Genomic DNA, 16,524 nt, shown 5'->3' with positions numbered 1-16,524 from the left:
GTGTGACAGGCAAATCCCAACACCAATCCAATAGAAATTGGGTTTTCCCACTGTACCAATGAGAAGCCGAATGACCATTTAACATGGGGAAAAAATAAAAGTTATATATTTCCTATAAGAACTCGATTGTTAGGAAGTGTTCTGTGTTCATACTGTGTCTTGGGAACAGACAGAGGGTAACAGCAGGTTGCTCATTGTAGCCTACACATTGAGAAATGTATGATACTGAAAAGAGTCCAGACAGAGAATGCGCGTTAATGCCGCTATTAGAGCTCATTATCTGTGGAGGAAAGGGAAGACAGACCAGATTGCACTGAGGTGGGATACTAAGATTTGCAAAATTGTAAAATAACCTATGACTTGTTTTGTAACTTTGTTTCCACTATTCTTATTTTTGCGTCTCAGAGGACAAGTCCATCTGTCTGAACTTTACGCACATTCTCAGTTTCGTTGTGTGAATAATCAATTCCTGGCAAAAGTTTTTTTTAAAGATTAGAGTTATGGCAGGAGTTCATATGACAAGCTTTTCTGGTCTGACTTTACACGACTGTTCTTTGATCGGACTCGAGCGCTTCGCTGTCGGACCTGTTGGAGAAGACGAAGAGTTTTTCGAGATCAGGACTGAATGGTCTGATAAATCCATAACGTACTCGCTAAGGCGATTCCACGATCTTGTAAAACTTGCGAATAGTTTGGAGAAGCTCTTCCCAGAGGACGACATCAGTTTGCCACAATCGTTGATTCTTAAGGGTATGACTTCATATTAATGTCTGTAACGTTAGATTTATTTGAGTCAAGTGCCGAGTGCTCATTTTTTATGTATTTTAATAGCCCTGCAAAAGATAAGGGAAGCAGAGGAAAACAATGACATCGAAACCAAGCTGGTTGAGGTGGACAAACTATTAAGAAATATCATCAAAACGCCACCAAAGGTGCTTATGAAATCACAGTAAAACCTACTCATTGTCCTATGAGAAAAATGTATGGAGACCCTAATTTGTATTCATATTCCAGTATTCTCAGTGTGAAGCAGTTCTTAAATTTTTCAAGACTTCCCCACTGGACTACACTTTGAAAACAATGTTTGATCCGATACAGTCCTTCTACCAGAGTCCCGTCACTGTCGCTGGTTTGTCTTCATTCTTTTCTACACCTAAAGTATGTTTAAACAACATATTTTCTAAAGTATCGGTCCATTTTCACAGATGTCAGGAGGGCCAATGGGTTTTGTTTGGCCAACACAGAAACTGTTCTTTTTGATCCATATTTACTGGAGAAAAAAGCAGAACCATCTTTTGAACACTCTTCACAATGCGGGTGAGTATCTGAATATTCTTATACATCTTTATATTGATATTGTTTGATAAACTTGTCACCATGTCAAATGTGGAATCAGCAATATGTGTATTATCTCATTCCAGCTCTGAGATTGAGGCACAGATATGGAGAGGAACAAGATGTCCGAATAGGATCAGACATGACGAATGTCTGCAAACAGATCTCTCCACGAGCCCAGTTCTGCCTGCTGGTGCCCTTGAAGAAGAGTCAGACTATCAGCCTCAAAAATCAGAGGTTACCCCCAGCAGACTCACCTACTTTCACTTACATGCATCTGAAACAGACATCCTTGAGTAAAAGGATCCTGGAATACTTTTATAACCTAATTATTATGAACGCCTGCAAAAATGTTAATATAAAAAGTTTAGACTTAATTTTTCTGCTCTTGAATAGATTGTGATTCATAAAAATGATTAAAATGTATAAAATACACATGTTTTATATAAATATTTTTTAAACATTTTTATTATTAAATATACTAATAAAACGTTTACGGAAATGCTCTCTGTCGTTTATTTTTCCTATATATTTGAGCTATTTAGGTTTTTACCAAGGTTTGTCTTTATTTTTCTTATGTTAACATGAACGAATCTAATAGCTGTTAAAATTGTAATTAGTGTGCATTTTTGTCTTCCATGAAGGCTTATGTTTACAATATTTTTGGTTCACTCAATAAACCTTTTTACGTCACTCATAGGTCAATACTAAAACAGCTGAGTTTCAATAATGACTGATTAGGTAAATATGTCTGTGTTTATGAAAGTAGGCCAAGTCCTGACGATGATACAGACTGTGATAGGTTGATGATTATTTAACTGGAACAGAGGGAATCATTTAATTGTTCAGGTCAGTGAGCAGTTCTCACGATGATCTGTCCTTATTGGATCAGTCATTCTGCTCCACTTTTACAATGCATGCATTGATTCAGCTCACTCAAACAATCCATATGCACCCTTATTTTTTGGGCCAAAACAAGTTTTTTACATCAACCTCTGCATTTTGCAGTTCAACAATAAACATTGGGCATTTACTTAGTTAATGAGTTCTAAAAATCGAAACAGATGTTCATTTCCTCCTGAAGGCCTCTTTTACTTTGACAGGACTGTCCAGCAATTTCTCTGGAGCTGAGCACTATATTAAATGACGCATTTCAAAAGAAATTATGAAAATGGGGTCAGTCATGTGGAAGGGAACATCCCTCGCTGTGACAGTGTAGCTTTTTTTATATCAACATCATTGAGAAATTTAGTTCTGCTGGCAAGGACTCATTTTACACATTTTAATAAAAACAAATCAAGTAAAGCACATGACAAATGTATAGGATCATTGCTATAAGTTTTTTAATAAATTATCAGTATATTTTTTACTTAAGTTTGAATGGTTTCTTCTTGCTTTTATTTATTATTAAATTTTAACTTATGATATTCAGTTCATTCAAAACAGTCACCCTCCATAAATGTGCTTGTTATATTCTTACCTAAGTTATGTACATTGATATGTTGTGAACCTAACTGTGAAATTCAGGCCAAAGTCTCAGTATGAAATTATGAGATTAGGAGCATCAAAGTAGTCATGACCATAAAATTATGAAAAAGATCATGTGTGTTTATTGCTGTAAAGAGCCAGTACTCATTTTTTTTTTTATACTGAAAATACTGATTTTATTGATATAACATTTTATTTTGAAAAAAGTTGGCTACCTAAGCACTGATTTTAATCTTGACATAGATTTACAGTCAATAGAGATTATTGATAGAACGATTATATTTTTATAGTATATTCTTTACATTATTTACGATGAATTTCTTTAGAAAATCACAAAGAAATGACAGGATCACCTATAAACTAAATCTATACTACCACATATTATGCGAAATAGCAATAACGTCCAGAATTAGCAACAGGTTCAATTTTAACCAGGTCAAAAGAGTGTTAACACTTGACCATTACCACAGACTCCCGATCAATAATAACTTGGTGTTACATTGATCAGTGTATAAAAAGCTAATGCATTGAGCTAACATTCACAGAGTGGCAAAGAGAGCAGGACCTTTCACTTTTTATTTCAAATTAGCATTTAAAACCCAAAAAATTGCATATTTTATATTGCTGCTCAACATGAGTCATCATTCTTCATGGCGAGAGCACCACTGTGCCCCTGGAGACACCAACTGCACAACAAGCCTAAAGGAATCCTTAAACACCAGGAGCTACAAGTTACTCCAAGTGCCTTTTCATGGACCGACCCACAGTAACCACCACGAACCTCCAAACCCTTTCCCCACGGTGGATGTTCCAGATCATGCCCACTACATCATCGGCTCTGTCATCCTCATAGTCGGCATCACAGGAGTGATTGGGAACGCATTGGTGATCTATGTGTTTTGCCGAAGCAACAGTCTTCGCACGGCTGGGAACATGTTTGTGGTGAACCTGGCGGTGGCTGATTTCTTCATGTCTCTCACGCAAGCACCTATGTTCTTTGTGGCCAGCTTGCACAGGCGGTGGGTATTCGGCGAGCATGTTTGCGAGCTCTATGCCTTCTGTGGAGCCCTCTTTGGAATCTGCTCCATGATGACTTTGACCGCTATCGCTGCCGATCGTTGCCTCGCTATAACTCAGCCTCTTGCGCTGGTGAGCAGAGTAAGTCGACGTAAAGCTGGTGTGATTCTTGCTGTTGTGTGGCTCTATTCCCTGGGTTGGAGCCTTCCACCTTTTTTTGGCTGGAGCGCCTATGTCCCGGAGGGTCTCCAGACCTCCTGTTCCTGGGACTACATGACCTTTACTCCGTCGGTGCGTGCGTACACCATCCTCCTCTTCATTTTTGTGTTCTTCATCCCGTTAGGCATCATTGGTAGCTGCTACTTTGGAATTTTCCAAGCTGTTCGAACAGCAGGGAGGGAGATACGAGAGCTGAATTGTGGAGAAACAAATAAGGTTTATAAACGTATGCAGAACGAATGGAAGCTGGCTAAGATCGCCCTTATAGTGATTTTGCTTTTTATAATATCCTGGTCACCCTATTCCGTAGTGGCTCTTACCGCAACAGCGGGCTATTCCCACCTCCTCACCCCTTACATGAATTCAGTACCTGCTGTCATTGCCAAAGCCTCCGCCATCCATAATCCCATCATCTATGCCATCACACATCCTAAATACAGGGCGGCTATCGCTCGATACATTCCAATACTCCGTTGTATCCTGCGCGTGAAAGAGAAAGACCTCCGTTCTTCTATAAGTTCCAGCAGTGCCCTGTGTTCCCGTCGTCCGACCCTCACCAGTCAGTGCTCCACGGGGGTCAGCATTGGAAATGCAGCGCGAGCCAACGGCCGCTGGGGAAAGACACGATTGTCTTCTGTTTCAGATACTGATTCGTACTGGACTGAGAGCGAGGCTGATGGTTCCAGTGTTAATTCCCTCACCTTTGGCCGTCGTGTGTCCACAGAGATCTCTACAGATACAGCCATTCCTCTCGAAGAGTCAAGTACTACAACAAATAGTGGGCAGAAATTAGGAAAAACGATCCAAGTTTTAGGCCTTCCTGTGCCCACTATTGCTTTTGAAACAGATTCATCAGATGGGGAGACTGTTTCTGATGGAAAGATATTCCTCCTCAGAGGGGACCTAAAGAAATAATGTAGTGCTTTAGTTTGGTGTTAGTTACCTAAGCAGTGGTTGCCTTAAATTTGGCCAATTATATTATATTATGACTTATTTATTTCCCTTATCCTGATCAGTTTGTAAAATTTGTTTAAGGTATGTGTGACCATTCAGGTAACCCTGCTTCTGTTCTTTCAAAAAGTATGCCATAAAGTGAATTAACACGGAAAATTAAGTAAATCCTACTAGTTCTTTTCAGTGTATATAAATGACACATTATCTGTAGGGCAATTTATGTAAATGGTATTTGGTGTAATTAAATTAAAAGAGATATCCTCGCCTCTTTTTATTTCCGTTACTAACATCTGTAGTTTGACTCCAACAATAAAATAGAAAAAAATGGAAAGAACAAACAATTGCCAGAAGTAAATTGCTACAGCATTCAGAGGATATTAGCACATTACAATTTATTTATTCTATTCATTATTTTATCTGCATTAATAAATTATTATTTATGTTATACTTGCCGTTTCTGAGACATGAAACAAATATTTTGAACCTTTCTTTAATAAAGACCTTTAACATTTATCACCATGGTTCATAAATAATACAGTTGGTAAAATTATCCATGTATTAAATGTAATGAATCTTTTTTCTGGTTGCCTGCACCATGTGTCACAGCTCACGGGTTTCATTTATCAACAGTTGCAGAAAAGGTTTTATATTTTGTCCCACGAATGAAATGTATAATGTGTTTAAAAAAATCCTAATTTATCAAACGTAAGTACACGGTTCTTACGCACACCAGTATGTAGCCTAATCATTGGTGATAAATCCCACATGTTTTTTTAGCACCAAGCTCGTTCACGCTCATGGTCATTTGCATTCGGAAACGCCCCCAATGAACCATATGTGGTGAAGGAACCTCCCTCTATAAATCACGTGACAGTACTCTGCGCTCTCACTAAACAGATCACAGAAGTCTTTGAAATCGCATTCTTCGCGCAATGCATGTTTTGCTCGATTTGTTTTTTATTGTTAATTTCATAATTATTTATAGGATATTTATTTATTATTTAACAAACCGAATAGACAAGTTATAGAAAATCAATAAGATGTTTACGTTTTTTATTTATATATATATTTTTTTGTAATAATGATTAATATGCACACCTCTTTTTCAGTTTGTTTGAACGTTTTTTCGTTTATTATTTTTCATGTATTGTTCTGTTAAGTGTGTCTTTACATTGTGCTTTCAATAAAAGAAGATTTGCCAAATCATCCAGAAAAATGTGATCAGGCATGAAACTATAACTACATTTCAAATGATTTCCCATCTGTCTTTTGAGGCTTCTCATACCAAATGTCTAGCTTGAACTATGAATTTACTAATTGAGTATTTGCAAATACAGGACACATGAAACACAAGGTTGCACGTTATTTTTTGTAGTATAACAGGTGGATTTTCTGCGTAAGTATAATCAGAGGTGTGCTTATATTTACACACAATTCTACGTATAAGTACAAGTTGGTAGATCCCACACTTTGCGTGAAATTGTTCTTGCGCACACATTTGTGTATAAGCACTGTTGATAAATGAGGCCCCAGATCAGTGCAGCTTGTCGCTACCCGATCCGTCCCGGAAACACGATTTGTTCCGCGCATGCGCGAAAGTGCGTCTACTTCCGGTAATTCCCATTTTCACGACAGTCGACTCGATGCGTTCTAATTGGCGCCACTTCCTGTTATCTTAGATGTTTTACGACAGTCTGTTAGTGGCGATGTTGGAGAGTACAAAAATGGTTGACAGCGCTATGGATTCGTTTGTGTTTTATGGACGACTTCAGAAATTTCTCTAATCAGTCCTTCAGAGCGTCGTTAGGTTGACTGAGTGAGTGGGGGGTGGGGTTTGGGTGGTTGTTTGGAATAGCCAAATGTGTAAATAAATGTAATAAATACATAAATAACCTTTTCTGTGTGTTTCTTAAATGCAGACATTTGTTAAAATATTAGAAAAGTAAGGTCAATGCCCTGTTCCTTAATCAGCAATTTAAGTAAATGAATAGATGTTTGATTGTGTGACTGAGAGAGGCTGGGTGGGAGGTTGAGATTTAGTGAATGACTAAAGAAAATAAGGAACAAATGTAAAAATAAATTGGATGAATTCTGAAAATCCTGCTTGTCAAGGGCTTCAATAATCTAATTAGGTTATCAATTTATGCCACATATTAACCTTGACATATTTTGCCAAAAAAAAGGTTTTAAGAGAATCACTAATAAACATATTCATTTTAAGTTGTATAGTTTTTCTATAAATAAAGCAGTATTTTTATATATAAAAATCAGTTTCTCACTCCTGACATATAATATTTTGTCATATTGTATTTTCTTGGAATCAAAAAATATAATAAATAGAAACATAAAGATTATTAGAGTAAAACTACTTTTCACTCTTTACAGGATTCCTTGTGTATCCCTCCGTACGTTTCACCAAACCATTATCATTTGTAATATGTTTGATGTCTTTTGATGTTAATTGCTCTTTTTTTATATATGGTTTATTATAAAAAAAAATTCCGGTATGGACAAACAACTTTTTTATTAAAACTGCCGTAAATTGTTTCGAACAGAAGTAGACGGAGTTTCACGCATGCGCGGAACAAATCGTGTTTGCCGTAAATTATTTCGGCCGGAAGTAGACGCACTTTCGCGCATGCGCGGAACAAATCGTGTTTCCGGGACGGATCGGGTAGCGACACAGCTAACCAACACTTTTATTTTGCGTGACTTTTAAATCGTCACCCGGAAGTTATATCAAACAATGGCAAGAGGATGTTGCCCAGTCGACTTCGTTGTGTATCACGAGAACGCCCCTGTATCTGTGTGACGGTCTCTTCAGCAGCACAACAAATGCAGTGAAACGCGAGGCTCATTTCAATTAAATTATTGATGGCAGTGAGGCGACTGGTATAATAATCTTCAATATGGGGGACGATGGCATCGACTACAACATAGTGTTTCCAGAAGTACTGATCTCAGGTAAGTGCTTAACTGAGCCTGCCTGACAGCGCCACCACCACGGTTGCCTTCCTTGCGTAAATCATTTAATTTACGTAAGTAACGTGCAAATGCACGCCAGCTTGCGAGCTGTCTCTGAATACAATTGTGATATGCAGAGACGTTGTCTGCATTGTACATTTTGAATTTTTTTAGGTATTTGAGGTATGTTGGTCTTGCTTAAACATATGAATTTTCTCTTGGCAGAGAAACACTGGCGCGGATCAAAGGAGCCAGTCGTTATTCTGTTGGGCTGGGCTGGATCCAGAGACAAACATTTGTCAAAATACAGCTCTATTTATAATGAACAGGTGAAATACTCCGTTTTATAAAGGATTACTTTCATTGAAATAACAAATTATACAGTTATTACTATAGTAAAACTATAGTAATCATAAAAAAAATGTTAAAACTGGTAAAAAAGTTCTCAGGGTTGCGAAAGTATATATAATCACTGTACGTCAAAAATAAACATGAAAATGTGATTTTTATATTTACATTTATATTTAAGAATACAAATATTTTTATCTCAAATAACACAACTTTTTTGCTTTAAAAAGCACTTGACAAAAACAGATAACTAGCAACTACAAGTAGTTGTGGTGTACAATTTATCAAGAGTTGGATTAAAAAATTGGATTAAATGATTGTTCACGAGTGAGGGAAGGATGGAGCGGGAGATTGACAGACGGATCGGTGCAGCTTCTGCAGTAATGCAGTCGCTGTACCGGTCTGTCGTGGTGAAGAAGGAGCTGAGCCGCAAAGCGAAGCTCTCGATTTACCGGTCAATCTACGTTCCTACTCTCACCTGTGGTCATGAGCTGTGGGTCATGACCGAAAGGACAAGATCCCGGATACAGGCGGCCGAAATGAGCTTTCTCCGCAGGGTGGCCGGGCGATCCCTTAGAGATAGGGTGAGAAGCTCGGTCACTCGGGAGGAGCTCAGAGTAGATCCGCTGCTCCTCCACATCGAGAGGGGCCAGTTGATGTGGCTCGGGCATCTTTTCCGGATGCCCCCTGGACGCCTTCCCGGTAAGGTGTTCCGGGCATGTCCCACCGGGAGAAGACCCCGGGGAAGACCTAGGACACGCTGGAGGGACTATGTCTCCCGGCTGGCCTGGGAACGCCTCGGTGTCCCCCCGGAAGAGCTGGAGGAAGTGGCTAGGGAGAGGGAAGTCTGGGCATCCCTGCTTAGACTGCTGCCCCCGCGACCCGGCCCCGGATAAGCGGTAGAAAATGGATGGATGGATGGATTAAATGACAATTAGGTTATACAAAATGTTTATTAGAAAATATTAAATTAATTCAACCAAACAGAAAAGCTGTTTAATATCAAATTTAAGTTTTTGTCATTTCTAACCCACAAGATTCAACTGAATTTATAAGTATTACTAAATTCACATCCTGCGTTTTTTTTTTTTGTGGTTCAATGAGCTTTGAATGATTCATTTCAATTGTTTAATCGAATCTGTTCAAAAGAGTCATTAGTTTGATAGTCGTTCTGATCATAGTGTGCGTTCCGGTGATTTTGATGTGTACAGCAGGGGCGGACTTGGTAGGCAATCGTCTGGGGCCTGAGCTTCCATGGGCCTCCAAAAGGAAGGGATGGACTTAACCACTAAGCCATGTCTGCAGCCACGTAGAGCCCAAAGGAATCATCAAAGAAGTCATAACAGGATATCCCTGTTAACGTTTTGGGTTATTACAGGGCACTGTTATTAAGGGCACCCCCCCCCCCCCATTATAGATTAGAGTTGACCATTCAATTAGCACCGTAGATGCGCGAGACGAGTACGACACTAGCTGGAGAAAGTTAACGCAGTGGCGGAGTTAGTAGAACTGCCCACAGCGTGTGTCACTGTGTGGTACACTGTGTGGTACATTAGCTGCAAAATGAAGTTAAAGTCGCAGGGAAATAAAATAACAAGTTAATGCAGCTACACAAGCGGAGAGGAAAAAAGATGATTTACAAAAGATTCTTGCCAAAGTCTCTGCTTTTCCCCCACACAAACTCTGTCGCTGCTCCTACAGCAGCAACCTCACGGCCACGAGCAATGATAATGTGCTGGTGAGTATTTCTCCATGAACACCGACAACACAGTTATCATGACTGACGACCTAAACATCTGTCAAACAAAGAGCGCTGTGTGCTTGGTAGAAGAGGGTCAGTTCGAAGGTAGAAATGTTGTTTATGGGCACATAATGTTGTGTGCTTTGAGGAGAAAGATAAATAAGGTTGGCAGAAAAGTAAAATGGCGCATATTTGGGGCCCCCATACATGGATTTGCTTAGGGCCCCCAAATCACAAAATCCGCCCCTGGTGTACAGTGTTCGTTGTGTAAATGGATCCAACGAGCCATCTGCACTTAAAACATTACACTCAAGAACACTATGTTAATTTAAGAAACATTTAGAAGAAGTTTAACGTACAAGAATGCAAAATAAACAATATTCACTTGAACAGCCGTAAAATACAGCTAATAGAGCTCCTGATATAGCTGAGAAAAATAAACAATAAGGATAGGTAGTTGACACCAAAAGAGTCGACTCCTCTACTCTTAATGTCCCTTAAGTCCGAATTTTCTCTCAAAATTGTCTTTGTGATTAGCGCAAAACAACAAATAACATTTAAAAACTAATCAGGTAAAAGTAATACCTCCAGTCTCTCTGACTGTACACGTTTACATCCGATCCAAAACACTGTTGCAATGAGAGCATGAGCGACGCTTACTGGTTCTCTCACAAAAAGGCACGCAATATTTCTCTTCATTCTTTATATTTAATCCCATCACATAAAATTATCAAATTCTTATTAAAACACTATTTCGTCTGTCCCTCTTCAAGCTTTCATTTCTCTAAACAACTGTAAAGACTTTGCTTGAATGTGAGTCTGTGCGCATAACTGGACACAAATCAAAGTCAAGTTTTTGGCAACCAATTATAAAGCGTTTCATCCAGTTTAAAACTTTAAAATCCGTATCACAAATGATATATTAAGTTCTTGTTGCTGGGTTATTATTATAGCATCTTTGTTGGATTTAAAAGGTCATGTTGATATAAAAAAAATTGGTAAATGTCCAACACAGAAAGGCAATGAGTTACATTAAGAAAAGAACACAAGGTATTTTCTCCTTTTAAAAAAGTGTGTTGAACAGGATGAATATATAAATGAAAAAAAACTCTACAAAATCAATGCAATATTTTTTTTTAAATAATAAATGAAACGAAATGTCTTAGCTTTACCTTTAGTAAAGTATCAATTCCATCGACTCCAAAAGTAGGAGTCGAGAATCTGAGTCGACTTCAAAAACCCGGAACTAAACACCCCTAATAAACATTTACATTTATGCTTTTATCCAAAGTGACATACATTGCAATATCCTATACATTCATACTTTGGCATATGCAATCCCCTGGGATCGAACCCATAACGCAATGCTCATACCACTGAGCTACAGGAAAGCTACTACAGGACTCTCAAGCGCCTCACTGTGCTTATAACGAAACGGTAATGCCGCAAATGCAGTAACAAATGTATTGGGTGAACGCAGTGTTTTTGTGAAGCCAGACACCCAACATAATTTTGATGAGAGTAAGAGGCAGCACGAAGTTTGACGGAGGCGGCCACCTTAGATTTTTTGTATGCAGGAGAAAACCCTGTGTACAGACCCACACATAAGAAATACATTAGAAAAATATTACATACAGTAATAGTTAAATTTATTTATTTAGAAAAATTTATTATTTATTCCATGAATCCTGTACAATTCTTTTCCTTGTAAGAGATCAATAACGGCTTATTATTAAAGAGCTAATTCAATCTTTTATTGAATGAAGAGTTAATTTGCTAAATGGTAAATCAGTTAAAAATGATCATGTTTTTATTGCGGTAGTTAGATGCAGTTTGATTTATATTCATTGGAGTGCACAATAAAAAAAAAGATTTTTGAAAGATTCTCGTAAGATATTGGAGTATTTATTCCCCAAGTCCTGTCTAATTTCTGTCCATGAACAGTTTAGTATTGAACACCTAATAAAAAATTTTTTAATAAGAAACATCTAGTATTTATTTCCCAAATCCTATATAATTTCTGCTCCTTTAAGAGATCAATAACAGCTTCTTGTTTCCATCCAGGGATGTGTGACTCTGCGCTTCACAGCTCCACTGAAGACAGTTTTCATTTCAGAACCTCTTGGCTATAAAGAGCTAAGAAGCACTGCTCACAGATTACTTGAACTCCTGTATGACTATGAAGTCGAGAACAACCCAATATTCTTCCATGTGTTCAGCAACGGAGGCTTCATGCTTTACCGCTACATTGTGGAGTTATTGCACAGTCACCCTCAGTTTAGCACTCTCTGTGTGGTGGGCACAGTTGTGGACAGTGCTCCTGGCAGTCAGAATGTTATCGGAGCCCTCCGAGCTCTCAAAACCACTTTAGGGCCCAAAGTCAACGTCCTGCTGCAGTACCTCCTCCTCGCGGTGTTTGCAGTGGCAGTTGTGCTACTGAGGGTTGTCTTGTATCCTGTGACCAAGTATTTACACAAGAACCACTATGATGCTATGATGGAGCACCCGGCCCCTTGGCCTCAGATGTACCTTTATTCGAGATCAGACCGGGTGATCAGATACAGGGATGTGGAGAAGATGGCTAACGTGTTGCGGGAGAAAGGGCTGACGGTCGAGAGCTTCGATTTCATCACTCCTGCCCATGTAAGTTTGTACAGAGACTGCCCTGAAGACTATTCCAGCAGATGCAGGACTTTCCTGACAGGCTGCATGACTGCTTCAGGAGAGATCCTGGCGAAGAAACGCCTCTAAGTGCACCCGTTCTCAACCAGCCTTTAAAGAATCATATGTACACTCACACACACACACGGTACATTTTTATTTGCACAAACCCTACTGTTTGCGAAAGCACTACTGTTTAATAACTGAAACGGCTCTTAAACCCTAAACAAAGTTTTATTAAGGGATCATTTGCACTCTAATATTCTGTATTTGTCTTATGCTGTGAATTATTGACATTGTGAATGAGTACATTTGTGCATTTAAACATCGTGTTTGAATAAATTTGTGTATTTGACTGATGTGCCTTCTTTGAAATAAAATGTCTGTTGTCTTAATGGTCATTACGTTCAGCCTTTCAAAGGTTAAGCATTGCAATGGTTAAAGGGTAAGTTCATCCCAAAACATGCTTTGGTCCATCCGCTCATAGTGGCTCAGTTGAATTTTTTTGAAGGGACGACAGAAATTAAACTAAATAAAATAATGACTTTAATCTATATATTCTCCTCTGGCTTGTCTGTCTACGATGCGCGTTCACGAGAGCGCTTCAAAACATACGCATTCGGTTGGGCACAAAGTACAAATCTTTCTCAATTTTGAAATCATCAGACATTTTGCAAAGATCAGCTTATTTACAGGGTGCGTCTGCTTGTAAACACAGAGTTTCGCTTCCGGGTGGGTCAGTCAGAACGCCGGCGTCTGCCCCCACCGAATGCACATGCATTTTGAATCAAAACATGCGCACAACAGGCTGACAAGATGGAGAAGAATATATACATTATATATAGTCATTTGTTTGGTTTGATTTTCGCACATAAAATTTTGTTGTCATTTCAAAAAAATTCACTATGAGCGGATGGACCAATTTAACAATGTCTTTAGTACTTTTCTGGACCTTGACAACAACTATGATGTTTATGAGGAGGCCTAAAATCACTTGGATGTCACCTAAATATCTCTATTTGTGCAACAAAGACGCCGGGAGGCCTCTTAACGTCATGTGGGTAAAAGAATCGCACAAATTTGATTTTGGGATGAATTTACCCTTTAAGGTGGAAGCGTTTTGACTAGGCACAGGGATGGTAAAGCAACAAACACCTCATTTCATTAACAATGCATCTTTGTTAACACAAGATACAAATTGAATACAAAAGCAAATGTTGAAAAGATGTAATATTATTAAGATTTTGTTTTCAAAACTTTTGCTGTCACACCATAGCACACATGTATGGTAAATCTGTCAACTACCCATGAACTGGCACTGTGTGGCCCTTGTAGTACACAAAAGAATGCTTAAATTTTCTGCCTTTCATACACAGTTATTACAACTTTAAACTTATTGGTAAACTTATTGACACTTTTCTCCTATACTGTTTCCCTGTATCTTTTATGCTTTTCTATTTTTGTATACCAAAGAAACTGACAAGATAGCAAATATACCTTCACATTTGTCAGAGAGATTTCTCTTGCAGGCTTGTGAAATTGGCCTTTGTTGTAACTGACACTCAGTCAGTTTGAGATCAGAGAGGCTTCTGATTGGTCAGGCAGAGATTCTCATGCCACGTCTCCGACTGTCACGTTTGACATTTCAGAGCGAGTCACTGGCATTTGTCTTTTCCGGAAAGCCCTCTGTTTCACTTTATGTATCATTTTGAGCCATTGATAGGGAAAAAGGATAAAGAGAAGTTTATATATCTGTTCAGACAGATGAACATCGCTTATTGGAGTGCACCCTGAATGGATTGCTTTGCTTTTATCTGGCGGCTCAGATTGCTTATATGTTTGCAACCAAACAGTATGGATTCCGAGGACTGAAATAAAAAAGTGATACTGATAATTTGAGCAAATTTAAATAGTTATTTTCAAAAATGCAATATAACCTGATGGTTAACATATTAAGCATAATTTCAGTATAAGCGAATAAAACCCTTCTATTTAATTTCAAGAAACCAGCTCAGGGTGGTTTTAAAAGTTTATGTTGGTTTTAATCCATTTATTTTAGCTTGTATCACTGAACAATAAAGCAGATAAATGCATTATTGTGAGGAACATCTTTACTCTCATTTTTCTTTGTCTCTGCTCTGTTTAGGAAAAGGCCAGTATAACCACTGTCAAATAGCATCGTGCTATACCATATACATTTCAGTGGGGGGCAGCATTTTTCCACGATTCTAATAATTCTTTGAATAACTCCAACATCTCTCTTTAACCTTCACTTTTTTGTTAAAACAAACATTCTTTTTTATAGATATCAATAGGTTTTTCAATATATTCAATAGGACTCTTTGCTTATTTAGCATTGTGTAATCCACTATAATGTGTTGCTTATATTATGTGCCACAATGAAGTGCTAGGCAATTTTATTCTTCATATTTTATAGGCTCCTTGAGTCTGAGAAAAAAGCTCTCAATTTACGTTTAAGAGGAAAGGATGGTCTTTTGGCTTTCAAAGTACTTTGTCATTGAATTTCTTTTAAACAGCAGCTTGTGTAATTGACAGCACACTGTATAATGGCAATGCCTGATAAAAGTCCTGAAATTGCCCTGAGAGTTAATGAAGTCGCACTGTGTGATGAGGGAAGATTGTGGTGGAAAGGGGTCAACAGGCCTCTTCAGCCCTCTCGTCCATGGAAAATGGCTGCTGTCAGCCGCTGAACATTATGGGAATCTGAATGCCCCCACAGCAAGCTCACTCAGAGATTAATGATTTAAAAAAGTGGCATTTGGCAGACCAGACCCATTTTCACCGTTCACTCTTAGGGACGAGAAACTGTGGAAAAGCTCTTTATATAGTCAAATACTTAAAGGGATACTCCACCCAAAAATGAAAATTATTTCATCTTTTACTCACCCTCAGTTAGTTCCGAACCTGTATTGATTTCTTTGTTCTGTTGAACACAAAGAAAGATATTTGGCAAAATGTTAGGAACTGAAATTTATGGGACATCATTGACTACATCATTTAAAAAAAAATATTAAGCATGCCGATTATAAACAGTTCCACCTAATATACACTTTTGTTAACCAAGCTATTTACCTAAATACAACATCAGTTCTTATGGACACGTTATGTTTTAATATTTTTTTATTGTAATCTAATATTGACTTAATCAAATAATGAATATTTATTGCATTCTATCATTTCCTTTTTTATTCATTCATTGCATTGTGTGATGCAAAACACAACACAGTACGATATGCTGTATTCTGCAGCTATTGGAAAATGTCGTAAATAATCAAAGTATTTTTTTACATGCAGAAAATGTGCTTATTTTTACAGTATATATGTTATTTCTGTAACAAACTGTAACCTCCCGGTTGTCGGTGTGTAATTTCTTTTTCTTGAACAACAGATGGCAGTGTCACCAAAAGCAACTGTAGCTCTAAGGCTGAAGAATAATATCCATTAGCAAAACAGTGCAGTAAATCACAGAAAAGCTCTAATTTTGTGTCTAACAAAACCCCTTAGAATGCACTTTCTTTACAACACAAAAGTGAAAGTCCTGGGGTTTGACTTTTACTTCTCTTATACTTCAGTATAAACAAGTCTTTAGGTATATCTGTTTAGTTCTTTGCAAGATAGCAAGTTCCCTGTGAAGGAAAATATTAAATGGACTAATGGACAGATTTCAGATCTCACAATGGTAATTTTTACAGTTTAAAACTGGTTTGTTTTGTTTTATTTTACAGCATGTTCCTTTCTTTTGTCTTGTTAAGAATTTGAAAACTTTAAAAGAAGAT

At 38.0% G+C, this 16,524-nt stretch overlaps 3 protein-coding genes across 3 annotated transcripts; all 3 read left to right on the top strand.

Annotated features, from left to right (window-relative positions):
* Window positions 1-169: 169 nt before the first annotated feature.
* On the top strand, window positions 170-1,712 carry LOC130418231 (PX domain-containing protein 1-like). Its single transcript, XM_056744257.1, has 5 exons — window positions 170-750; window positions 832-932; window positions 1,015-1,129; window positions 1,206-1,317; window positions 1,422-1,712. Exons 1-5 carry the CDS (start codon window positions 501-503, stop codon window positions 1,633-1,635), a joined length of 792 nt encoding a protein of 263 aa, XP_056600235.1. The 5' UTR covers window positions 170-500; the 3' UTR covers window positions 1,636-1,712.
* A 1,339-nt stretch (window positions 1,713-3,051) lies between these two features.
* opn4.1 (opsin 4.1) lies at window positions 3,052-4,974 on the top strand. Its single transcript, XM_056743596.1, has one exon. The coding sequence runs from the start codon at window positions 3,457-3,459 to the stop codon at window positions 4,972-4,974; it is 1,518 nt and encodes a 505-aa protein (XP_056599574.1). The 5' UTR covers window positions 3,052-3,456.
* A 2,677-nt stretch (window positions 4,975-7,651) lies between these two features.
* tmem53 (transmembrane protein 53) lies at window positions 7,652-13,082 on the top strand. Its single transcript, XM_056744771.1, has 3 exons — window positions 7,652-7,977; window positions 8,203-8,306; window positions 12,131-13,082. The coding sequence occupies exons 1-3, from the start codon at window positions 7,923-7,925 to the stop codon at window positions 12,815-12,817; spliced, it is 846 nt and encodes a 281-aa protein (XP_056600749.1). The 5' UTR covers window positions 7,652-7,922; the 3' UTR covers window positions 12,818-13,082.
* Window positions 13,083-16,524: the final 3,442 nt, after the last annotated feature.

Source organism: Triplophysa dalaica, chromosome 3 (assembly GCF_015846415.1).
Source record: "Triplophysa dalaica isolate WHDGS20190420 chromosome 3, ASM1584641v1, whole genome shotgun sequence".
Classification (NCBI taxonomy): Eukaryota; Metazoa; Chordata; class Actinopteri; order Cypriniformes; family Nemacheilidae; genus Triplophysa; species Triplophysa dalaica.
Note: the sequence above shows the minus strand (reverse complement) of the source record. Positions and strands in the feature narration are given on the sequence as shown.